The 23,754-nt window shown below is 58.5% G+C and overlaps 6 protein-coding genes across 6 annotated transcripts; 3 read left to right on the top strand and 3 right to left on the bottom strand.

Annotated features, from left to right (window-relative positions):
• Window positions 1–3,464: 3,464 nt before the first annotated feature.
• On the top strand, window positions 3,465–6,393 carry INS49_000513 (uncharacterized protein; the record flags this gene model as incomplete). Its single annotated transcript, XM_043161350.1, has 2 exons — window positions 3,465–4,048; window positions 4,083–6,393. The coding sequence occupies 2 exons, from the start codon at window positions 3,465–3,467 to the stop codon at window positions 6,391–6,393; spliced, it is 2,895 nt and encodes a 964-aa protein (XP_043029856.1).
• A 1,178-nt stretch (window positions 6,394–7,571) lies between these two features.
• INS49_000512 (uncharacterized protein) lies at window positions 7,572–9,704 on the top strand (the record flags this gene model as incomplete). Its single annotated transcript, XM_043161349.1, has 3 exons — window positions 7,572–7,971; window positions 8,156–8,572; window positions 8,668–9,704. 3 exons carry the CDS (start codon window positions 7,572–7,574, stop codon window positions 9,702–9,704), a joined length of 1,854 nt encoding a protein of 617 aa, XP_043029855.1.
• A 134-nt stretch (window positions 9,705–9,838) lies between these two features.
• On the bottom strand, window positions 9,839–10,956 carry INS49_000511 (uncharacterized protein; the record flags this gene model as incomplete). The annotated part of the gene is made up of 2 exons (XM_043161348.1): window positions 9,839–10,702; window positions 10,816–10,956. 2 exons carry the CDS (start codon window positions 10,954–10,956, stop codon window positions 9,839–9,841), a joined length of 1,005 nt encoding a protein of 334 aa, XP_043029854.1.
• A 727-nt stretch (window positions 10,957–11,683) lies between these two features.
• INS49_000510 (uncharacterized protein) lies at window positions 11,684–14,744 on the bottom strand (the record flags this gene model as incomplete). Its single annotated transcript, XM_043161347.1, has 4 exons — window positions 11,684–12,430; window positions 12,499–12,665; window positions 12,860–13,161; window positions 13,210–14,744. The coding sequence occupies 4 exons, from the start codon at window positions 14,742–14,744 to the stop codon at window positions 11,684–11,686; spliced, it is 2,751 nt and encodes a 916-aa protein (XP_043029853.1).
• A 5,445-nt stretch (window positions 14,745–20,189) lies between these two features.
• INS49_000509 (uncharacterized protein) lies at window positions 20,190–21,719 on the top strand (the record flags this gene model as incomplete). Its single annotated transcript, XM_043161346.1, has 2 exons — window positions 20,190–20,304; window positions 20,791–21,719. 2 exons carry the CDS (start codon window positions 20,190–20,192, stop codon window positions 21,717–21,719), a joined length of 1,044 nt encoding a protein of 347 aa, XP_043029852.1.
• A 904-nt stretch (window positions 21,720–22,623) lies between these two features.
• INS49_000508 (uncharacterized protein) lies at window positions 22,624–23,593 on the bottom strand (the record flags this gene model as incomplete). Its single annotated transcript, XM_043161345.1, has 6 exons — window positions 22,624–22,685; window positions 22,792–22,837; window positions 22,898–22,960; window positions 23,054–23,141; window positions 23,340–23,402; window positions 23,487–23,593. 6 exons carry the CDS (start codon window positions 23,591–23,593, stop codon window positions 22,624–22,626), a joined length of 429 nt encoding a protein of 142 aa, XP_043029851.1.
• Window positions 23,594–23,754: the final 161 nt, after the last annotated feature.

Raw genomic sequence — 23,754 nt, 5'->3', positions numbered from 1 at the left:
GGCTTCGACAGCTGGCTCCTGGCCTGTCAGCGCTAGAGCAACTCTGGATCTGGTGCTGGTCGCTCGCCCGCTGTTGTCGAAAGTGGGCGAATCTGGGGGCGGTGTGTGTGTGTGTGTGTGTGTGTTTTCTTTTCCTGGCCTGTCCTCACCTCACCTCAGCCCTCGTCTAGCCTTGATCCAGCGCTCACCCTCAGCATCACATCACATCGCAGCACGGCAATTGTCGAATGTCACGACATGGGTTGGGGCGGACTAGTGTCCAGCTGCACACCTGTTGGCAGTTGTTGGCGAGCCGTCCTGGCTTCTGGCCAACGCTGGGAAGGATGCAGCCGTGTCCCCGTTAGTACGTTGTGCCGCACACCTGCGTGGTGGCTTAACACCACCGCCTGGGCATCCTCTTGGGCCATCCTCTTGGGGCCATCTTTCATCTTCTTTATTATTAGCATGCAGGTGGGGAGAGGATCCCTTGGGCCTTCTGGTCCCAGTGTCGTGGCTTTGTACCGTACCGCCCTCTAGATCTGCCGTGTCTCTCGCGCGGTTGTGGTACCCATCTGCACCACAGTCCAGTACTGCGCCGCATGCTGCTGTGCCCGTATCGATGCCTGCATACGTACACACACCCAAGCTCACAAGCAGGACACGCACACACACGCACAATAAGGTAGGACGCTACCGCAGGCCGGACCAAGCCACGACGGCGGCAACAATTAATTTTAGCATCCCTGCAGAGGTGGGGTCCAGCATGGCACTCTGACCACTCACACATCAGCCGGCCTGACGATCCCCAGGTCGCCCGCCGCCTGACAGGAAGGGGAAAGCGAGCCGCGGGCGGGCCAGTGGGCACTGGGTCTCTCCACTTACCTGCCAACAATCAATCCGGCCAGTGCAGACACAACTGGTCGCATGGGTGAGCGACCACCCTGACAAAGACGGCCGAGATCGCGGCCGTTTTGTTTCTGGCTCTGATCCTGTCCCTGGATCTGGTTCTGGAACTGGAAATGGAAATGGAGAACGTGGTGGGCCTTGGACTTGCCCAGGAACCATCTTCTCTCCATCTATCGGTAGACTGTCGATCTGTCATTCCGTCAGCCAGTCCGTCGTTTTGCCTCTGAGCAAACGGTGCCTGGTTTGACGCTGGGGCGGGACCAACAGTGGGGCCCTGTGCCTGGACCTTACAGTAGGCCCTGAGCCCTGGGTCTCAGCTCAGGTCTTTCGACTACATGCCAGCCCGTCGACGAACCGTCGTTCAACCAACAACACGAGCGATCCATCGGCCTAACACGCGGCGCAGGAGCAACAGTTCGTGACTGTGCGGGATCTGTAGAGCGCAATCTTGAAGTCTCTGGTCCACTCTGCGCGGCTGCGGCAAAGCGGCTGATTGTCGAGCTTGTCCACAAATGGTGCTGTTGGTCCTCAACTTGCGCGGCGCGCGAGAGGATCACTCGCCGTGCCCATCCATCGCTTCTGAGGCTTCTGACTCCGAGTTCCCACTCTAGGCCACATCAAGCCTCCAAGGATGGACAGGGATGGGCCATGGCTGGAGGATCTTCTATCCTTCGTAGACTGTATCCCAACTTGGGAAGCACCATCACTTCAGGAACCAAGATGGATGCGCCAGTGGGGACATCATCCGCGAGCGGCTCTCCCAAGGCGCACCGCATCGCAAATTAGACCATCATGTAGTGTGTCTGGCTGTGTACTATTGTCTGTCATGCACATACTGCGTCCATGTTGCATTGCAACATAACACAGCACAGCACAGCACGACACAGAACATCGGCCATTCGTCGGCGTGCTGGCATGCTGGCGAGCACAGGCCCGGTGTGTGCGTGTGTGTGCCCTGCGGCGACGGTGATACCCACGACGGGCTGCTGCTACCGTCCTAGTCATGGCATGCCATGGTGTGGGATGGCTCTTTCCCAATCTGTCTCTCGTGATCTCTCCCCATCTCTGCCGTGGGGACGCTGGGTGGGTGGGTGCACAAATTGGGATGCGGATGCGGATTTGGGATGCATCGCTGGGCCTGCATCATTGCAACCCAGTTGGGCGCAGACTTCGGACGGACACCTGTCGAGGACACTACCACATCTACCTGCACTATCAGCAAGGTTTGCTGCAAGATTCATCGTACCTGAGCATAAGGGCGGCCCCCTCCTTCCGTGCCAACCAGACATGGGAAGGAAGGGGTGTGTGGGCGGGAGAAGACAGCAAGAGGGGGAGGCGCGAGAGGCAAGAAAGGCGCGCTAGGTTCTTTTGGCAGCAAAGCCACCCCCGGTCCTGCTCCTTGCAGCGCGCACAGCTTTTGCCTGGGTGGATGGTGATGGGGGGGGGGGCCCTTTCTGTTTCTCTCCCTTCCGTTTCCCTGCATTCCTCCAATCCTGATTATCCCTCGCCCGCCTGGGCTCCTCTTTTCTGCTCGTCCGCGCGTGGTGTCCCTGTCCCTGTCCGCCTCTTCGCCCTCCACCACCCCCATCCCATTCCTCAATCTCCCAGATCCCCGGTCCCTGTCTGTGCCCGCGTGCCTGTCCTGCCTTGTCCTCGTCTATATCGTATCCTCGTCCTGGGCTGACTGACTGACTCTGGTTGACATTTCATTTACTTGTCACCACCACCACCACCACCACGCCAGTCCTTACCCTTCCTTCCATTCTCCCCTCCCCTCCCCTCCCTCTCTCTACTCGACTCCGCCGACCGATTCTCTTTTTTTTTTCTTTCTCGAAAAGCGACGATTCAATCCCTTTCCTCGACGTCGTCCTTTTTCCCAGCGGCCTCTCGCAGCGGTTTCGAGGGCAATCGATAGATAGACAAAGAAAGGGCCCGTCCTGCATTCCCGCGGCCGATCTCCACCAGGATTAGCCCGCCCAACTCCACGGCCCCCTTTTCCCGAAATTGCACTGCCAATGTCTGTCCTGGCTTAATCTCGACCTTCCCACCACAACAATTCCCAAATCACCACGGGCACCGCTTTGCTGTGAACTTTCACCTCATTCTGACGAGTCTCTCGTCAAGTCGCTCTTTAAGCCCCCTCCCAAACGCAAAACACTCATTCTTTTTGGCCCGGCCAGAAACAGTCAGTAGCACTTCTCTTCTTCTCCTGCCGCCTTGTTTCCCGCGTCGCCGAAAGAGGTGGAGCCTGAGGCTTGGGACAGTTCCCTCGCTCCCTGGTTCCCTGTCCCAACAGCAGCCACTGGCGGATCATTCATGCGCGCAGCATATATTGGCAGTGCATGGGCCAAACACTGACTACTCATATAGATTACACTCCTTGACCCATTGTCAAGTACACTCGTTTATTGCCTCATTCCTGACAGTGAGTCGCCAGCACTCGTCAACTCTCGCCGGCTCCTCGTGTGCTGACCGTCGTCGAGTCCACCTGCACAGGCCCTCGCCGACTCCTGGTATTCGAAACCTAGCAGCCTACTCTTTGACGATCGGTACGGATGAATTGCCAGTAGATTGAGAGGATGCAGACCAAGTCGCTATTGGTCTCTGCGCTGGTGGCTGCTTCGACGTTCGCCGGCGCAGAACCAGTGGCCAAGCGGAAGATATATTTTCCTCGGGAGGTCAAGAGACAGTTTACCAATGCGACCGTCACGGATATCGCCACCCCACTCCCTTCGACAACGGCCGAGACTACCACGTCCGATTCCTCGACGAGCCAGAGCCTCTCGTTATCAGACATTCTGACGAGCCTGGGACCATCCGGCCCCGTTCCGATTACGACGGCGACTGACGTCCAGTCCGATGCCAACAGCGCCAGCTCGGCGGCGTCCGACACCTTCGTTGTCTCTCCGAGTGAGTCCCCGGCCTCGAGTACGACCGCTACCGAGGATGACGCTCCGACTGCGACGTCTGCCGACGATGCCCCGACCGCTACCTGCCGACAGCACCACGATCCTGACGGAAGCGTCTTCTGCGACTGGCCCCAGCTCAGCGGAAACTACAGTGTCGCCTCCGTCTGCGTCGACAGTGCTCGATACGACAACGGCTGTTTCCTCGGACGCCACCCCAAGCGCGAGCTCGATCGAGACGGCCTCGACCAGCGACAGTGTGGGTCTTCCTCTCACCTCTGACCTAAGCAGCATTCTGTCCGACATCACTGCCTCCACCAGTGATGGTGCCTCAACGGGTTCCGTTCCCCCTGTGATCGTGCAGCCAACGAGCCGGACATCATCCGACCAAGCCACCGAATCTGCCACGGGATCTACCATCGAATCTGCCACGGGATCTGCCACGGGATCTGCCAGCCAGACTGGGCTGCTGCCAACTGGTCTTCCTCTCACTTCTGATCTGAGCAGTATTGTGTCCGACATCACTGCTTCCACCAGTGATGCCGCCTCAACGGGTTCCGTCCCCCCTGTGATTGTACAGCCAACGAGCCGTACATCAGAAGCCACAGATGCCACGACCGCAACAGGTACCGCCACAAGTCTGGCTGATTCCACTAGCTCGAACATTAGCCAAACCCAAGTGACGGCTTCCACCCAGTCCGGCGACGACACTGTGCCTACATCGGCCGCCGATTCGACCAATGCAACCTCAATAGAGCCCGTGGAGACCGGAACCACCACTGGCCCGATCCCCACCGGCGCTAGCTCGGCTGCCAGCTCGGCCACCAGCTCCGGCATTGTTATCGCACCCACTGGAATCGTGACACCATCTTCGACCGGTGGTCTCGGGTTGAGCAGTATCCTGTCCGATCTGTCGAGTGGCCTCGCGGGCCCGACTTCAACCAACGGAACCGAGTCCGAGATTGCCTCGGCCACGGAGACCACCGCTCAAAGTGTCGACCCATCTGCCACGGGCCCGGGCACTGGAGTCACCTCTGCCACGTCTGCTGAATCTACAATCGACGCCTCGGTCACGGGTCCAGGCACAGGCCCCACTACCTCGCCTACTACTGTGTCTACGATCGATGCGTCGGCCACTGGACCTGGGACGGGCATTACCCTCACCTCAGCTACGCCAACGTCGTCTGTCGAAACTGTAGACCCCTCTGCAACTGGACCGGGAACTGGCATTACTACCTCCGCCACGCCTCTGCCGAGCGCAACGGAGATCGGTAACGGAACTACGGTCACCGGCACCGACGCTGATTCCAGCACCGAGATACCAATCACTGCCAACACTACCATCTCCGACCTGCCGACATCGGCTCTGAGCACTTCGACCTTGCTGCCGACAACTACAGATGCGACTGTATCCCAGAATTCTACCTCGGCTGAACCCGGCACGACCACGTCAGAATTGCCGACTACCGTCACACTTCCGCCCAACGCCACGGTTCCTGCTACAGAGACGGAGACTACTTCTCAGCTTACAACCACAGAGGAGGCGACCACCACCTCTTCAGATACCCTTCCCAGCATCACGACCGTGTCCTCCGAGAGCCTGGGTAGCAGCTTAGTCCCCATTTCTACGATCACTGACTCCTCTGAGTCTTGGTTGCCCACTACCATCATCGTTGCGCCATCGACCAGCACTGTGACTGGCGGTGATACTGCTACGTCTGCCACTTCTTTGCCAACCAATCTGCCCAAAGCCATTACACCTGATACTGGCACGTTGCCCATCCCCGAGGGCACTGTCGAAATCCAGCTTGGCTTCAAGTTCCCGTTGAACTACGCGTTCATTGCCAGCCATCCTAAGGCGGCTGCTCAGGTCCTGTCAGGGATCCCCAAGGCACTGCGCCACGCGGGTGGCATCAACAACGATGGGCTCGTTCAGATGAGAAGGCTCCAGCCGCTCCAAGGATTTGACCAGAAGAAGGGCTACACGCCGACCATCGCTGTTGCAACATACCCGGCGGACCTGGTGAGCACGCTCAGCCTACAGGTCAAGCAACCGGCGTCTGCGCTGTATCAACAGGATGACACGCTGGTGAGAAACATCACGCAGCAGATTGACTCCACCATTAGCATCATCATTGGTGGCGGCGCCGATGGATCTGGCTCCACCGGGACTGACAGTGGAGGTGGCTCATCCAGCCCCTCCTCTCCAAGCGGGAATGGCGGTGACGTATTTGGGAACTCGGGATCCGGCGACTCTTCCGCAAGCCAGAGAGGACAGACAGCTGGTATTGCCGTGGGTGCCGTTGTTGTCTCGGCGGCTTACGGTACTGCCATGTTCATCATTGCTCGGCGGTACAAGCGAAGGAAGCAGGCCCACGCCCGCACTAGTTCCGTCTCCCAAGGCTCCCCGATGCGCCAGACCGGTAGCCCTGCCCTGATGGGCGGTGCTCTGCTGAGCCGTGACATGTCCAGCTACGGTGCAGCAGGCGGCCGTGATAGCCACGGCAGTGGCAGGACCGGCCGAAGCGGCATGAGCAACTCGGCACGGACAGCCTACATCTCACCACCCGTCGCGGCAGCGAACTCGTTGGGCTGGAACTGAAGTCGATGTTCTGGGCACAGATCTGACTTGGACATCTACCCGACATCTCCTTTTTCTGCATCTCGTACAGCCTTTTGTTTCTGATTCACAATTACGATACCCTTCTGGTCCGCTTCGTGCATTTACCACCTTGGGTGGGGACTTCTTGAGCCGGCGAAGCAGAGACCACGCTGTGATGCGTGGTCGGCTACACGTGTGTCGTTCCATGTCTTATTAGCCTTCATTCCGGCGGGCCCTGGACAACCCAGAGCCCGCCGTTAACTTTGATATCCCCTCGTCGCTTTAGAGGACCAGGCCATTTTTTTAGGCCCTGATCTGGCCACGGGGTACTTCCTTTTTTTAATGCATTATTCTTACTGGAGGTGACGAGCGTGCACGAAGACGAAGCAAAAGGGAATGACGACCGTCACGCGTGGGGATGTGGGGATGAAAAAGGGGAAGCACGGAGGAGGCATTGGAGCTGGGGAGCTCCTATATCCCATTCGTCACTTGTACACTGGAATCGAGGACAAGGATGGATGCACAGTAAAGTGGGAACTTCAGTCCGAATGGACAGGGACATATATGCCTGGTCTACGGGAATTTCCCTTTCTCTTTGTATCGCTGTTACATACCACCTCGAAAAGACAATTTAGACGATGAAAATGGGCTCTGGCCCAAGACAAGACATGTTTCCTTGCTACTGGGCTCCCGATGTGTCTCGCCACGCGCAAATCCCACAAATTCCACACGTAGACAAGTTGTAGGCTGGCAACAAATCAGTGCAGCTACAACACATGGTTTTAAGCGTTGTCGGGACATGTCCAAAATGGAGTCTTGTTCCAAGATGACTGCATGACAGGAAGAGAGAACAACAACCAACAACAGTCCAGTCGAAACGGGTGTCACCTGATGGCGTTCAGTCGGATCTGGCTAAGCTGTGTTGTCTTAGTGCAACAGCAAGCCACACCGGGCAGCCGGGACGTCTTCCCTCCCAAACCGGGAACCGCTGATCGGGGTGGAGGCGTGGATCTTTCTCATTTCGGACCCCCAGCCCGGGGCCCTTTCTCCTTGACAGTCGACCGTCGACCGTCACACATCGTCTGGCAGTCCGACGTGGACCTTGCCGTGGCGGCGTCACCACGGCCTTATCAAAATCAAGCTCGTTTCTACTCTTGGTTTTCCGGTTTTTCTGTCAGATGTCTTTCCATGAGATGGAGGAGAGGCCGGGCTCTGCAGCCGCTTTGTCTTCGTCTCAGGGGCCAGAGGCACTCACGCCCGGGGACTCTTCGTCCCCGTCGCCTGGGCTCGACCGTCTCACCCCTGAGAGCAGCGGTAACAGCAGTAATGGAGACTTGGGACGGGAGGAGCAGGGCATGATGATGGGCCCTCTCCTCAGCAACAACGACAGCAGCGGCGACGACGAAATCTACGAGCTGGATGAACGGGGCTCACGAGAGACCGGCCGCGACTACAGCCGTCCAAGGAATGGCTTCAGCTATGCTGCTGAGGAAGAGCGTGCGGTCGTCGACAAGTTCGATCGCCGCCTGGTCCTCTTCGTAGCGTTCCTGTACATGCTGAGCTTCCTTGACCGGTCGAGTCCGTCTTACCTTCCTCTCCCACCTTGCTGATCACTTCCCTACGCCCTTTCTGGCCGAGTGTGGCTTATTCCTAAATCTCGTTCCTGGTTCCTGCGTTGCCGGCCCCCAAACCATGTCCCCCTCCTCATCCGATGTCCTGTGGGGGCGCAAAGTCTAGTCCCCAAGGACTTGGGACGATCTAGAACCAGCAGACACAGAAGCTAACGACCTAAGAATAGACATCGGGAACGCCTATGTCGCAGGCATGGATGACGACCTCACCCGGCGCACGGCTGCCGGGGCCGCGGAGGATGGTGGTGGGGCCGGCGGGAAGGCCTACTACGAGTGGGCGTTGGCGTCTTTTTATATCGCCTACATCTTGTTCGAGTGGATGAGCCTCCTCTGGAGCCGCGTCCCCGCGCACGCCTACGTGGCCGGCATCGTGCTCTCGTGGGGCGCCGTGGCCTCGCTGCAGGCCGTCGCCACGTCGTACCCCGTGCTGATCGTCCTGCGCTTCCTCCTGGGCGTCGGCGAGGCGGGCTTTACCGGGATTCCTATCTACTTGAGTTTCTTCTTCCGGAGGGAGGAGCTGGCGCTGAGGACTGCGGTCTTCATCTCCGGTAAGGCGTGACCCCCTTTTTGCTGCTGGTAGATGGGGGAAGGATGGTTGGTCAAGCCTGAGCGAGTGCTGACCGTCGTATCAAATCAAATCCAGCTGCGCCGCTTGCTACCACATTTGCCTCGTCCTTGGCATGGCTGATCACCAAGTTCGCCGAGAACGGGCCCATCGCGCCGTGGAGGCTACTGTTCCTCGTCGAGGGCTTTCCGGCGGTGCTAGTCTCGACTATGGCATGGAGGATCATCCCGGACTCGCCTGAGAAGGCGACGTACCTCACCAGGCGCGAGAAGAAGATCGCGAGGTTGCGCCTCTCGGACGGGTGCACAGGGGAAGAGAAACGCAGAGAGGACCCGTCCTCGGCCTCAGGAGGGCGACGGCGGCGATGTGGCAGTGATTTCTGGACGGTGCTCCGCGACCCAGTTCCTTGGACGACAGCGGCCATCTTCCTGCTCACGAACATAGCGTACTCTTCCCTCCCAGTGTTCCTGCCCTCGATCTTGACACAGATGGGCCATACCCCTGTGGCCTCACAGGCTCTCTCCGTGCCCCCTTACCTAATCTCCTTCGTCGCCGTGCTCGCCGTAGCAAAGGCTTCGGACGCCCTGCAGTCACGCGCCTATCTCATCGCCGCGTGCGCGCTGTCCTCGGCGCTGGGCTACGCCTTCCTCGCGCTGAGCCACCGCCTGAGCAACATGCTCGCCGGGCCCGGCTCGCAGGGCAGCAGTGGGAAGGGATGGCTCAATATGGCGAGGTACCTAGCGATCTACCCAGCGGCGGCAGGCTTTTTCTGCGTTGTCGTCCTGACCATCGCGTGGAACGTGAACAACTCCCGGGGGCGGGACCACAAGGGCGCCGGGTTCGCGCTCATGCAGGTGATCGGGCAGACGGGCCCGCTCATCGGGACGAGGCTGTACCCGAAGGGGGACGGGCCGTGGTTCACCAGTGGGATGGGCATCTGTGCTGCGGCCATGTTTGGCGTCGCGGGCTTGGCTCTGGGGTTGAGGGCGTACCTGGCGAGGGCGAACAGGCGCGGAGACGGGGATGGCGCGGGAGGGAGCTTGGAAGAGGAGGAGCGGTTGTTTGCGGGGGACAAGAGCGATAACCACGTGGTGAGATTTAGATATATGCTATAGCGGCATCAAGTGAATTACACCGTTAATTCCTGCAGAATGCTCACCGTGCTGGGAGCCCATGAAAACAACGCATGGGCTGTAGTTCAACTTGAGGATCTTGCGATGCCCGTGAAATTGGCATGTCTCTATCACTATTATACCACCTCGTCCCTCCAGGGTATACTAGCCGCCGCGCCCTTCCTCTGCACCGTAATGGCGCCCGCCTTGTTGGACTTGCGCACCGCAGCCTCCAGGTCAAAGGCCCCGCCCCTTGAGCCCACCACCTCGAGTGCGTACTGCCCAACGAACGTGTCCCCAGCAGCGGTCGTATCGACGACCTCAGCCACCTTCTCCGCGGGGAGCAGGCCCTCGGCCGCCTTAGACTTGTAGTAGACGCCCCTGCCGCCGAGCGTGATGATGGTTGTCTGCACCCCGCGCGCGAGGAACCACGCCGCCACCTCGGCGCACCCCGCGGCCGTGTCCAGCTTCTCCGCGGGCAGCCCGGACAGGATCGACGCCTCCGTCTCGTTGACGACCAGGTGTGCCAGTCCCCGGTACACCTCGGCGGGGAGCTCGACCGCGGGCGCCGGGTTGAGGAGCACGGGCACGCCCTGCTCGCGGGCCCGCTCGAGCGCCAGCAGGACCGTGGGCAGCGGGACCTCGAGCTGCATGATGAGCAGGTCCGGCGTCCCGACGCGTGGCGCGATGGCGGACTCGAAGTCGGCGGCCGCCATGCCCTGGTGGTTGGCCTCAGTGCTCAGCACGATGCGGTTCTGGCCCGTCGGCTCGTCGACGATGATGATGGCGATGCCCGTCTTGAGCGCCTGGGGCGCCGCCACGCCGCTCACGTCCACGCCGTGCGAGCTCAGGCTGTCCAGGAGGATCTGCCCGTAGGTGTCTGCTCCGACCGCTCCGACCATCGAGACGCGCGCCGCTGCTGAGGCGTCGTCGTGCGCAGGGGCACCGGGTGCGGGACGCGGGCGCGAGAGCTTAGCGCATGCCACGGCTTGGTTGGCACCCTGTGGGCTTTGTCAGATGCTGGGAGATCGGTCGGGCGAGAGAGAACGGGATGGCATGCTGGAGGAGGAAGGAGTGGAAGGGGGGGGGGGGGGTTCCACAAACGGACACTAACCTTTCCGCCTGGGGACACGGTGAAGGAGTTTGACGTAAGGGTCTCGCCCGGGGCGGGGTGATGAGGAACATAGGACACCAGGTCTATGTTGAGCGAGCCCAGGACGCAGATGCGCGGGAGCTCTGAGCTGCTGGCTGCCATGGTTCGCGACATTGCTGTGTCCGGCTGGGGAGAGTTGGGAGCAGGGAGATGGCGTGTTTTGTTCCTCCACAGAGTGGCCACTTGGCTCGGGTTGACGTGGTGTGACGGTGGTTTGTAGATGTCCAATGCCCGCTCAAGAGTATGCCGGGTACAAATTTGGAGGTTGTTGAACAAAGCGTGGTCGTGCTTGGGAATTTGAAAAACGACTACTAGGTAGTCTAGTTTATGGCAGCCCACGTCGACATGGTCTAAGTTCTTACTGTAGCGACGGTCGAAATAGGTGGACCCGCCCAAGCAAATGTCGTCGCAGCGGCTCGGCTCGGCAGCAAACGAGCGCGGCGGACTGCAACCTGCTCCTGCTCTGGTTCACACCTGCCGTGTGCAGTCAACTGAACAGTAAAGCTTCTGGTCATCGAAACTGCCTGCGTGGTTCGCTGCATGACCCGTGGTTCAAATGCAAAGGCTAGGCCTGATTACCTGTAGCTCGGCTGCAGCGAGCTGTGGTTCCCGGCCAGAGAAATCCACTCGGACCACCAACCCAGCCAGCTATGAGACCAATCCTCTCCCGTAAACGCCAATGATTATACACAAATGCAGCAGTGGTATCTCAGACATCAAAACACATCATCTATCATATATATACACTCGGGCTCGCAAGGCGACACAGGGAGACAGCCCCGGCGCCACCAGCACATCGCCCAACAAGACCAACCGTGCCTCGCCCTCATTAAGCCATCTTCTTCCTCTTGCTGGGCCTCCTGCTCGCCCCATCATGGCCGTCCACGAAGTGATTCTTCTCTATTTGGTGTTGCCTCAGGTTGTCCGGTCGGTTCTTGTAGGCACTGGTGCACTCTGGGTACGGGCACTTGTAGATCTTGGGTGGCTCCGTCGAGTGCTGCGTCTTCTTGTGCTTGGCCATGGAGCCGTGGAACCACCTGGGGTCCCCTTTCGGGCGGTAGCCACATAGCTCACAGCACGCGTCTGCCGTTTCGGGCTTTTGCTGCGGTGGCGAGGTGGGCGAGACCGGCGTCTGGAGGACATTCTTGGGCCGGAAGGCAGTGCTAGACGGGCTCTCCGTGCTCGAAGCTGATGTGCTGTCTTCCGGGGGTGTGGATCGGTGCGTAGGCTTCCCCAAGTCTGTCGGCTTCGAAACATCTTCTTGTTCCAGACTCAGCAATGGCTGCGTTTCCATGTCCATGTCCATAATGAAGTCATCCGTCAGACTCGGGGTAAGAGAGTCGATGATGCAGTCGAACAGGGCGTCATCGTCAGACTCAAGCTCGGAGATTTCACCGGCATCCAGCGGGGCGGCGTCCAGCTCCACGATAAGAGCCTCACTAAGTGCCATGCTCAGAGTGTAGTAGTGTTGGCGCTGCGGAGCCTCAGGGCTGCTGTCAAGTTCGTAGATAGGATCGCAAAGGCTGCGGACCAGTGGCACATAGTCATCGAAGTATTGGACGGGGACAATACAACTCTGTTGTCTTGACGTTAGAATCTTATATTGTCGAGTTTACCTCGAGGTGGGAGACAATAAGAACTTACCTGTCCGGCTTGGAGAGCCTCTAACTCGAACCGACGGGTTGAAAGTATAAGGCCACCGCTGATTCCCTGGTTCACGTTGCTCAGCTCGGCAATTAGGCCATCCACATTGTGATACTGGTTGACGAGGATGCTCAATGCATTGACCAGGCCAGCGATGTTCTCAGCAACTGGGGTGGCAGTTTGAGAATTGACGGCCCCATCTTGTGAATGCATCGCACAAAGATCAGAAGCTAGGGCTTCAGACGAGGGGCCTAGTACTGCAGAAATCTCTAATTCTACACAGAATGCAATCATTAGCCAATGTCTTCCCAGTTGGACGTGTCAAATAAATGAGCAAATGGATGAAATTCACAACACATACCATCCAAAAAGTGCAGCGCCGTCGTAACAAGAGGGTCCGGACCCTTGGTGATACCGCCGGAAGGTCTCGTTGCACGCTCCTTGCCCTTGACACTGCGAGGCCACCCTGGCTGCCCAGCCTGGGCCGCCTTGAGTGATTCCAATTGCTCAAATGTCATATCGCCTGGCTGCCAGATTGCCTTCACCACCTCCCGATAGAATGCCTGGTTGTCAGGCGTGAACCAGGTCGAGTAAAGTAACGATTGGGTATAGAAGTCGCTGGACCGGCGTGTCGCATCGTCTCCGTATACCACAAGAGCGAAACTGTAGATTACATGAACCAAGCATAGCGTGTCCAGTGGGGACACTGACGGACGAGACTCCAGGATGCCGCGCAGACTCGAGAACCCTCTTTGTGCGATCGTCTTGGCTGATAGCAGTTTCAGTTGATCAACCAAAGGGTTGTTCTGGATGTGTTGAATTTTGTCTGCGGAGGAGACGATGTGCTCTTGCAGAGCATCCCACGCGGAAGCGACAAGGGATTTCGTCTCGGACTGGATGGAGCCTGAGCCTTGAGCCTCAGTTGAATGTAACGCTGATGGCTCGATGTTCTCCTCCTCAAGCACAAAATTGTCCGGGTAGGACAACTTGGTCAGGTCAGTGTCGAAAGAAAAGAAGTCTCCAGAAGACAGCTCAGGCATGGTTGGCATGTCGGCTTCAAGTTCTGGCAGCTCGGGCAGCATGCCCAGTGGGTCAGAAGGACATTGCTTTGCCAGATCAGGAAAGTCATGTTCCGGGCAGATGTCCACAGGGCTAATGAGTCCTGTTGACGGCGTTGTTAAGTTTGTCTCAAAGCCCGACCACGCGGTGGACGGGGTGCTCCACAAGGACGAGGCCGCTGTGACGGAACTGATGTTGCTGACATTGCTCATCGTGCTAGTTGTGGACCTGACAGACGAGCTCGGCGAAAGGTGCTTGCTTCGCGAAGCAGCTGGAACCGGACGGGGACCCTGCTGGCCAAACGGGGTGTCTTGTGAATGCCCCTGTGAAGCTGGCTGTTTGGCAGGTACGCTCTCGTACGTCGGAGCGGCAGCGGTGAATCTGTTGCTCGATTGCGGAACGTCCCAGAGCTCGGGTTGCCACTGCGGTGGCGCTTGTGAGGGTATCATGGTGGAGTCCAGTTCCGGGAGCATCAGGTCCTGGGGGTCGACGATTGGGACCGCATCGACTGGGGCTTGCGTGACCACCACCTCGGTTGAATCGATTTCCAGGATCTCTGTCGACGACAATTCTGGCTCAGCCGGCGGATCGAAGCTAAGCGATTCGAAATAACTCGGTGGCGCCAAAGCCGCGGTGTCGTCGTCAACATCGAACTCGAGCTCTGGGCCGCGTTTCGACTTGTGGCCCAGGGTCGAAAAGAAGCCCTTGGCCATGGAGAGCATCCTCCGCCTCCTGGAGGGGTGGCTGATACAGCGCTTGCATTTCGCATCGTCGAAGTGCTCGACTCGCATGTGGTCGTAACACCAGTACTCACGAGTGGGCAGCTGAGGGCACGAGGCAAGGTGCTTCAACATGCTCTCGTGGTCGGGTAGCTGTTTCCTGCACCTTATCAGGGGGCAAGACAGCCTGTCGCTGGAGCTCATGAAGCGAGAGGCATTGCGCTGGACGGCAGCCCATGCCAGAAATCGCGAGTAGGAGCAGTCATCGTGGGAGTTTCCGCGGGTGACACAGGATAAGGACATATCGGACGATGCACTCTTCGCCGTCGAGGCCGGGTCCGGGGATGAGGTCGGGGAACACTGAGATCGTGGAGAGCGGGCCCAGTGCAAGCGGTCCACGGCCGCAAGCGAAGGCAAGCGTGGGTTGGATAGGCCTACGAAGGGCCCGTCCTTCTTTTCGGACCCCATGGTCGAACGTTGAGCGGTGCGAGGGTTGGTTCTTTCCCTCTCTGTCCTTGCGTGCGAAGGCGCGGGCGGAGTTTGGAGGCGGATGAGCAGTGGGCCTGTTGTGGCGGTATCTGGTGCAGCGGCCCGGCGCAGAACAAGTCTCCTGGAGCGCGAGAACGGGTCAAAGAGGCAATTCACGTCTAGGCCATGTTCGTGAGATGGGGTGAAGGTCAGATCGATGAGGCTCCAGAAGTCGGGGGCCAGACGAGGCGCCGACAGAGCAGGTAAGCGTGAGTTGCTCCTGTTCCTGTTCCTGTGCGTGTGCGGGTGCGTGTACCTGTGGGTGTATGCGTGTGTCCTGTCCTACAGTAGCCTACTAATTCCTAGGTAGGACTTCGGAGGGCGGGCAGCATGTAGGACACGAGACTACGGTCCAGTACGGCACTACCCCAGCTGGCACCCTGGTGCGTGGGCGTGCGCCCGCCTTTCTGTGCAAAGGCACCTCCACCAGGAGGATTCTTGGGCAGACCGCCACCAGCCTGCTTTGTTACTGCCAGGACTGGGCGTGCAATGGCAGTCTGGCTGGGGACTGACTGACTCTCTGGGCTGCCTCGTCTGCTTGTGTGCTGGATCAGTGCGGACTGCGCAGGATGCAGGTCTCACTCAGCCAATGGATCATGGCGGGGTTCAGCCGGTAAGGCAGACTCGAGCGGCAATGTCTGGAGAGCCCAAGTGCTGGAGCCAAGCTAGACTACATCCTCGCGTAGCACAAGGTGGTCTTACTGTGCAGACAAATGTTGGGCAAGGTTGCAGCCCGGAAGCTCGGCGTGGGCAGCACAGTTCCCCGTACGCGGAGACCACCAGGCTGGACGACCGATGTGCTGCAGGTCAGACGGTAACGTTGTCCTTTGCTAGTGTCGTCGACAGAGAATGGATATTTGACTTGATACTGTATAGGTTGCATCCTGTTGCACCGCACCAGAAGCAGCATGGCTGACTGGCCGGTAGGGCTGATGGGTAGGTTGACCAAGGACTAAACGTACCGAGGGTGGGGGAGAGTAGGGAGAGGCAGGGAGGGAGAGGTCAACGCTCCTGGTAGGACTTGCAAACCCGGCTCCTAGCCCACACTGTGTCAGCAGAGTAGCAACATTGGGAGCGAAGCCGAGGACCACAACTCTCGTAAGCTGCTGTCTGCATGCCAGGAACCAGAGCAAGGTGTCTTACTGCCCACCTTTTTGGCCCAAGGCGAGGAGTAATCAATCTCTGGGACACAAGAAACCTCAAAAGATCCATGTGGCTCTCTTGGGTCCAAGATGTCGCCATTGCTCGGCCAAGAGTCGAACCACTGACAACTGCAATAAGGGCACACCCTGTTCCCGAACTCGAGGTCGTCCCGTAGTGCCTACAACTCGGAACAGCATGTCGTCACAGCAGCTTGCCCTGTGTAATGTTCGTCCAGACTCGCCGCCTCGTCAGCCTGTGACGAGCACGCACGACAGGACCACCGAGGCCGTTCATGATCGCCACACCATGACACCGGTTCTGCCACGGGTTAATGCAAAATCGAGCCTGCGGGCGGGTGAAGGTGCCGTTGGTGATCCATCTGCCCACAAAACCTCCCGCCGGCGTTGTGGTACCGGTCCTCTACCTGGCACGGCGCCGTCCTGGTCTCGAGATCGACAAGCCAGCCAAAATTATTCCGTCGACGGCATTTCTGGCAAGCAGCTCCATGAGACCGCGGCCGGGGCGAAGGAAATCTCTGGTCCATCCCCACAAACCTCCACACCCACAAGACAGCCGTGGGTTCAGCCTAACCGGTTCTGCACAAGGCTGGCCAAGGGCCGCAGGCATCATCACTGCCAGTATCTCGGTGCGATATAGGCTGGTCGGTCGAGATGGTCTTCCTACCCCGGCCTTTCCACGCAGAGCCGCAGTGGGTGGGGCACCGAGGCCTCGCCCGAGACGGCCTCGTGCGTTTCGTTTTGAGGAGCCACAAGCTCGAGGGCAATAAATCAATTTGTTCGTCTCCGCGTCTATTCCGCATCGCCGTAGAGATACGCCGGCAGAGTTTGTCCTGCTGACGGCCCACGGCTCACGGTGCGCTCCAGGACAGCCCGGCCGGCTGGAAGGGGCTCGCTCTCGCCTTCCCAAAATGGCCCAGAGTTGCTACTGTGTTTGGAGTTTCCATTACAGTAGACTACTTTGCGTATATTAGCACCTCGGCCGGCACATGACCGGCAGTTCATCTGTGAGCTTGTCCAGCCCTGCTGGCCGGCGTGACCGTCTTGCTCTTATTTGCTGCCTCTGGCATCCGAATGACGGATGGATTTATCAAGCTTTGCAAGGGAGAGCCTTCGACCACTACCCCAGACAGTAGCCTACCGGGCGCAAGTGGAAGCAATATACACACTGCCAATGAGCGGCTAAAGTGATGGATGCTTAAATGATGACATCCGATCAGTGACATGTGAGTCTGGCACATCGGCTCGAATGTGGCACCCAGTCGCACGTAGCATTCCGAAGTCCGTAACCCCGTGGCATCCGCCGTAAAGTCAGAGAGAGAGAGGACTCATGTTTTGACTTCGGGGTTGAATTTGCCGTTGATGGGTTTTCCCTTGCTTGATCGCAGCAAGCGGGGCCTCTCGTGAGTGATTGACGACGGCGACCATTCCTCCGGCACGACGCGAACTGTCAAGCCCAATTGTGGTGCGCAAATCATCACGAGAGCAAGAAAGCTGGCAGCAAGTATCGTGATGCCCCGTAGCTTACACCGCCGGTGGTCCACCCGGGTTTTGGGCTAGATCTGCAGCCCAGGCCCGAAAGAGTTCTGGGGATCTGCAAACGGCTTTATGCGAAACAGGCGAGAAGTCTGAGTGGGTGGTTCCGGGTTAGCAGCGGCGGGAGGAGTTGTTTCAACCTTATGCAACCCCATTCCGCCAGTGTGCGCGGGTGGCATGGTTGGACCGCTGGAGGCTTGGCCGGGTCGCGCTTCTTGGCCAGCCCAGTCTGCGGCGTGTGGGCCGGAGAATCCAGCAAGCAAGCTGTCGGCTGTCAACTCTTTCAGCGTCCTAGTCCGTGGCCGCCGAGGCTCCACGCCCCGAGTGCCAGCCCGTGACGATCTCTGATTGTGCCCACAGTCATGCTCGTGCTCGAGTTCGGCGCACGAGAGGAGCCCGCTGGGTGCGTTCAACGCATGATAAGCTTTCGCGAGCGTCGTAGTCGGCTCACTGGGCAACGTCATGGCTGCGTGGGGCAGAGCAGAGGTTGACGAACAGCTGTTGGGGCATTCGTCCGATGAGGGCAATTCTGAAATCTGCCGCAGGAAACGACCCCGAAGTGGATATCTTGCTGCATACTCTGACACTAGCGGCTGGTGGCTGCAACATGTCCCATGGCGGGGCCCAGCCAGGCGGCACCCCGAGGCGTCGACGCAGCACGCTACCGCCCGCCGCTGGGCAACGGGCCTGTTGCCATTGAGCAGGTTCTTGTGGTGTGGGTGACACTAACCCGAGCACGGCGCAATACCACAGGCCTATAGCGTCAGAATCAGCCGCATCTGCCACTCGAAAAAACCTTCACATGGTGTCCTCCCGGGCGCCGGAAGCCAGCCCACCTCCCGAGTAGCGGCTTGCTGGAGCAGGCCCAGCCCCACGCCATTGACTCCTTGGTGCCAGTCCTAGAAGGCTAATAAACAAGAGGAAAGAAGACATGGCCGTGTTTGAGCATGGCGTCAACGCTTGCGGGTCAATAGCAGCTGTCATGGTAGCAAAAAGGCCGGGTAGGGTCTGGGGAAGGGGGTGTGGATGCAGGGAGCAGCTTGGTTAGGCCGGAGTCAGCGCAGCAGCGATCTGCTCTGCTTGGGGGGCCAGTCCCAGACAACGGATTGTAATGGGACAAGCAGGGGCCCACCGAGCCGATCTCAGATGACCGACAAAACGGAATGGCTGGACTGGGCTTGCCTGGATTGGACCGGGGTGGGAAAATGGACAGGCGAATGGCCGCGCAGCTCCCACTCGCCGAGCATCGTCGAGTCGGGCCAGTCGAGCAGCTTTTTTGCAATTTGCTGCGTCGTCTGGCTGTTCTGGGTGCCACCGGATGGGGGGAACTACGGAAGCCCCCTGATCAGCACCGCCGGGCATTGGGTCGAGCCTGACAGGCCACAAAGCCCCGTCGTCTTATCAGAATCCATCTTGGGAAGAAGTTTTTTGCACGCCCTGCGTGGGACTGGGCCGGCGACTGGGACCGGGACTGATGAGACTGGGGACCGCCAATGTACATAGTACGGTGCAAGCAACATGGATTTGAGATGATGGGTAGTGTGGATCGATCCTTCTTGACAGGCTTCCTGGCTTCCTGGCTTCCTGGCCGTCTGGTGTTTGGTGTCTGATCTCTGACAAGCCTGGGCCTATATAGAAGCAGGCAATCCACATTTTGCTGCCAACCAACCCTCGGTCCACGCGTTGTGTTGCGCAGATGCTGATGGCCTCGAGCGACACGCACCTCGCCGACACTCATCCCATCCCACTCCCACAGGTACGGATACAGATACGGATACAAGACGCAGCGGCAGGCCCAGACGCAGACGCACGACAATCGACAACCCGTGCGACAGCAGCGGCAGCAGCAGCAGCTCGACAAAACACCGCTAATTCTGATACTGGCGGCCAGCCATTCTGTCGTCATCTTCATATCTCTCTTATCTCATCCGTCGCAGCCTTCCCGTTGGTCGGGGCCAGCGCACGTCGGATTCTTGGCGGGCTGGAGCACGCACGATATCTGATACGGACCAGCAAAGGTCAAAAGGGAATCCCACATATGAGCACCCTCTCCCGGCCTCCTGTTTCGACAATCCTGTCCAGCCCTCTTCGGCTCCATCCAAGGCGGGACCTAAAGCTCCATCGGCTCGACAATCACTGAAGGCGAAGGGGCTGCCCACAAATCCTGGACTCGTGGGTCCAGCTTACCGAGAAAACCCATCAGGAAACAGACGCGCGGCTGTTCCGGCCATCATAAGCCTGTCCCTCCCTCCCCCAGATCGACTGTTTCGGAAGCACCTGAGTCTGGCCTGCCCTTTTTCATGCAATCGGCTCATATATGAAGAGGCACTCGGATGTGACAGACTCATTACAGTACTGCCTTCTTATTGCTGCCTCGCCCTCCCGACCCAGGTGGCTGCCAATATACACTAGCCCGACCCTGACAACAGCCTCTCCGATACACCCTAGAGGCTACCTAGGTATTTTCTCATTGTTCTCCGGGGTTACACCCACCAGCTGGCGGACGGCCTCCTTGACAGCTGAGCTGCAGGCAGACCAGGCTCTGTCCATTGCACTACCTAGGTACCTATCCAGGTCCCGAGGGCCTGGGCCGCACGCTACCGTCTACAGAGACAGAGGGCCTGTCTCCGGCATTGGCGAATGACTTTGTGCCGTTGAGCCACGTTGGAGGCCAAGAAACGTGGTCAACATGGCCACCTACACCCAGCTGCACCACTTCGAGCTCGACCTGAGCGCCGCTTGTTACCCAAACTCGATATCCGGCCGACTCAACGATGTCGTTCCAGTCCTGAAAACAAGCACGGGTAAGCAAGACCCTTATTCCTCTTCAAGCCCCCTGCCCCACTATCCCATCCTTTTCCTGCTGTCGCGCGCCTCTATGCTGTGAGGGTACTGGCTCTACAGCACGTGGGCTTTGCATTGCATGGCGACCCCGTCGGCGAGGCATCGCGGCCTTCCCAAGTCGGACAAGCAGCCCCCATCAGCTGTGCATTCGCACCCATGCCTCCCAGGAGATTGGGACACCTTCGTCCGTCTTTGGCATCGCTAGCGGGACGTTCCACTTCGTACGCATTCCTACACGCCGTGCCTGGCTGCCCCCGTGTCCCGTTCTTTTTTTTTTTTTTTTGAATTATTTAAGCTTGCTTGGCCACCACCAGTGCCAGCCGTCTTGGCCCTGCAACATTTTTGTGCGAATCAAACCAAGCCACCACACCTCTCCATCTTGCAGCTGCCTGTCTCTGTTTGGTCGTGTATCACTTGACAGACAAGATATCTAACCTGCTTGGCAGCCTTCTTCACATTTCTCAGAGCAAACCTCGCTCTCCAACCATCCGCCATGTCCAACGTCTCCACACCATTGCTTGAGCCCGTGGGCGTCAACCAAGGTCTGGCACCACAACCGTCCTCATCGCCGCTCGCAAAGCATGTCACCCACGCGAACGAGGAGTCATCACCACAACCGCAGACCAACCTGGACGACATCCCGCCACTGTCCCTGGACGTCCTCACCACCCGCAACGACAAGGTCGAGGCGCTCAAGCTCGTCGCCGACTCCATCGCCCAGCAGCGCCAGCGCGCCTCACTGGGCCTCGTCTTCCACCCCCTTCTCCTTTCCGGCCTGGTCGCGTCCCTGGCGCTCACCTACCAGGTCGCCTGGGCCAGGAAACCCCAGCCCCAGCGGGACGTCGGCATCGCCATGACCCTCTTCGCGGGCGTGGTCATGGCCTACCTGCTGGCCATCCGCTTCGCGACGTCGGGCTACATCCAGATCGCCGAGTCCCTGGGGTGGGACTGGCTCGTGTCGCCCGACACGGGCGACGAGGACGTCGTCGTCGGCACCAGGTTCGGCTCCGAGCTCGTCGGCGCTCTGGTCCTGCGGCTCGAGCCTGGCAGCGGGCCCGCGGGCGGCCACCACGCGAGGAAGAGGAGGGGCGGCCAGAACGGCCTCCGCGGCGGCAAGGGCGTCATCCGCGCGTGGACGACAAAGCTCCGGTACCGCGGCAAGGGCGTCGGCGCCGACATGCTCCAGGAGGCGGTCAGGGTCACGCGCGAGAGGTGCGGCAGGGACGCAGAGGTCGGGTTCGCCGCCGAGCATGCCAACAGCCGCATGGTGCTGCCCGAGATGTTCAACAAGCCCTTCCGCAACGGCGAGAGGAAGGCAGCCGGGGCGCTGGAGAAGGTCCTGGGCGAGTGGGAGGGGGGTAGGAGGAAGAGGTGAAAGGGGGTGCCAAGGAAAACCCCTTACCTCGGGCGCTGTTGTTGAGAACGGCATTTGGGGACTGACCGATGCGCTCCTTTTATTTTAATCACATATGATACCACTTTCGCTTCGACGACTTAGCAGATCACTGGAGTGGCCTCGGAGCACTCGCTGGATCTCTGGGCATGGCAGGACCGGACTGGGCTCTCGAGGGAGTCTTTATGATACCCCATTCCTCTCTTTTCTTGAACGCGGCGGGTCTTTTCCGCAGGCAGCGGAGCTTAGCGATCAGTTTGTCCTTAAACGGAGTAATCAAACCCTCTTTAACTTGCTCCGCCCATGGAATCACGACTGAAGAGAAAATGAGTGAGAGAAAGAGTTAGAGTGAGGTGGAAAGAGAGGCCTGCATCGACAGTGCCAGAAACGTCACGGGCATCATTTGAAGACAGCAACTGTCTTTGCACAGTCTTCTGGAACATATATTATTGTCACGTTGTGTGGGGACACCTCTGCTCGTTTGGGTGACAATCCCGTATACGAGATATTTTAATCTTCGCGGTCAAGTAATATTCTGCCTCGAGCAATAGCGCTGAATTGATTTTGAGTATGGAACCGAAGCTCCCAAAAAAGACAAACCCTATGGACCACAGTAGAGATGACGAATATTCTGATCCCTCCAGAGTGGTGACAAGACGCGAGCGTCGTAGACCCAATAAAGCTGACATGCCAAACCACAAGTATCCTTAAAACGCGAATCCCTTGGGCATATGCAGCACGACTAGACGCAACCTTTTGGTATCGTAGTAAGTAGACAAGAAATAACAAGAAGTCCGGGGCTCCATCGTCCGGCTATGGGAGAGCACGGGGCAGCCACCAAGGACAAGACATGAATTGCTCGTCGAGAAGAAGCCCTGCTTCGGCCTCAATCGTCGTTGGCCGTGGCTTGTCGGGCCTTGACCTTGATGGGTTTGTAAGTCTCAGGGTCTGCATAATTTGTCAGTGAGAATTTACTCCCTTCGAGTTAGCGAGGATGTCTCGTAAAGCAGAGGGATTTCGCGTTGCTACTGGGTCGAGTTTGGAAAGAACGAACCGAACCCATAAACCGGTCGACCGATGCGCTTCAAGGCGTGGATGACCTGTGCTACATATTAGAATCACTTCCTCGAGTCAAAGGTCCTTCACCGCTCAAGACGTACATCATAGACGGTGACAGTTTTCGCACGTCTATAATCAACATACGTGACACAGTCACGGAGGATCTTCACGTCCACGAGAAGTTAGTATTTTCGAGAAAGCAGCCCAGCGTATGATCCTTGATAGAATCACCCGCGGTGGCTTGAGCGGTCACGTACCAATCTGAGTCTGTCCATCAGAGCAGCACGAACGTCGTTATAGATCGCCGCTGAAATTCGCTTGACGCCGCCACGCCGAGCCAGCCGACTGTAAAGCGTTTCTGGTCAGCGCATATAAACAACAAGCGATGATATCTCTGCACATCGACGGGTTTATAGTCAAGAGTTTCTGGCGCTGAATCATATTTGCGGTAGTAGGGGTTGTCGTGGTGATGAAATGCACACATTTACTTACCGGATGTCAGGACGAGCTGCACAATAGAAGACACGTTAGCAGAACTGCCACCAAAATGAGCCCACGGCCGGGATTGACTTGCTGATTCCACGGATGTTGTCCTTGATGATTTTCCTAATGAGCGGGATGTGATTAGTGCTGTCCGACCGTGCCTCACTAGCAGCGCCGTCGTTGTGGAACGTCCAGCGGTGCACTCACCTGTGACGCTTGCCACCCTTGGCGCCAAAGACCGTCTTTCCAGAGACCGTCCCAGGACGCCCTTTCAAGCCGGAGGGGCCGCCACGCTGAGGAATAGTCGGAGGCATCGTGGGCCGTTGAGAGGTGAGACACTCACTTCTGGTGATTGGAACGGCGGGTCGGCAGGGTTAGGAGGAAGGTTGGAACGGGATGGAGGTTGAGGCTTTCCCAAAACAGGGGCACCACCAAGACACGGCGCCCAAATAAACGGGCAGCCCAGCGGGCAGTG

This window comes from Diaporthe citri (genome assembly GCF_014595645.1).
Source record: "Diaporthe citri strain NFHF-8-4 chromosome Unknown scaffold_1, whole genome shotgun sequence".
Taxonomy (NCBI): Eukaryota; Fungi; Ascomycota; class Sordariomycetes; order Diaporthales; family Diaporthaceae; genus Diaporthe; species Diaporthe citri.
This window is presented reverse-complemented; position numbering and strand designations above follow the sequence as displayed.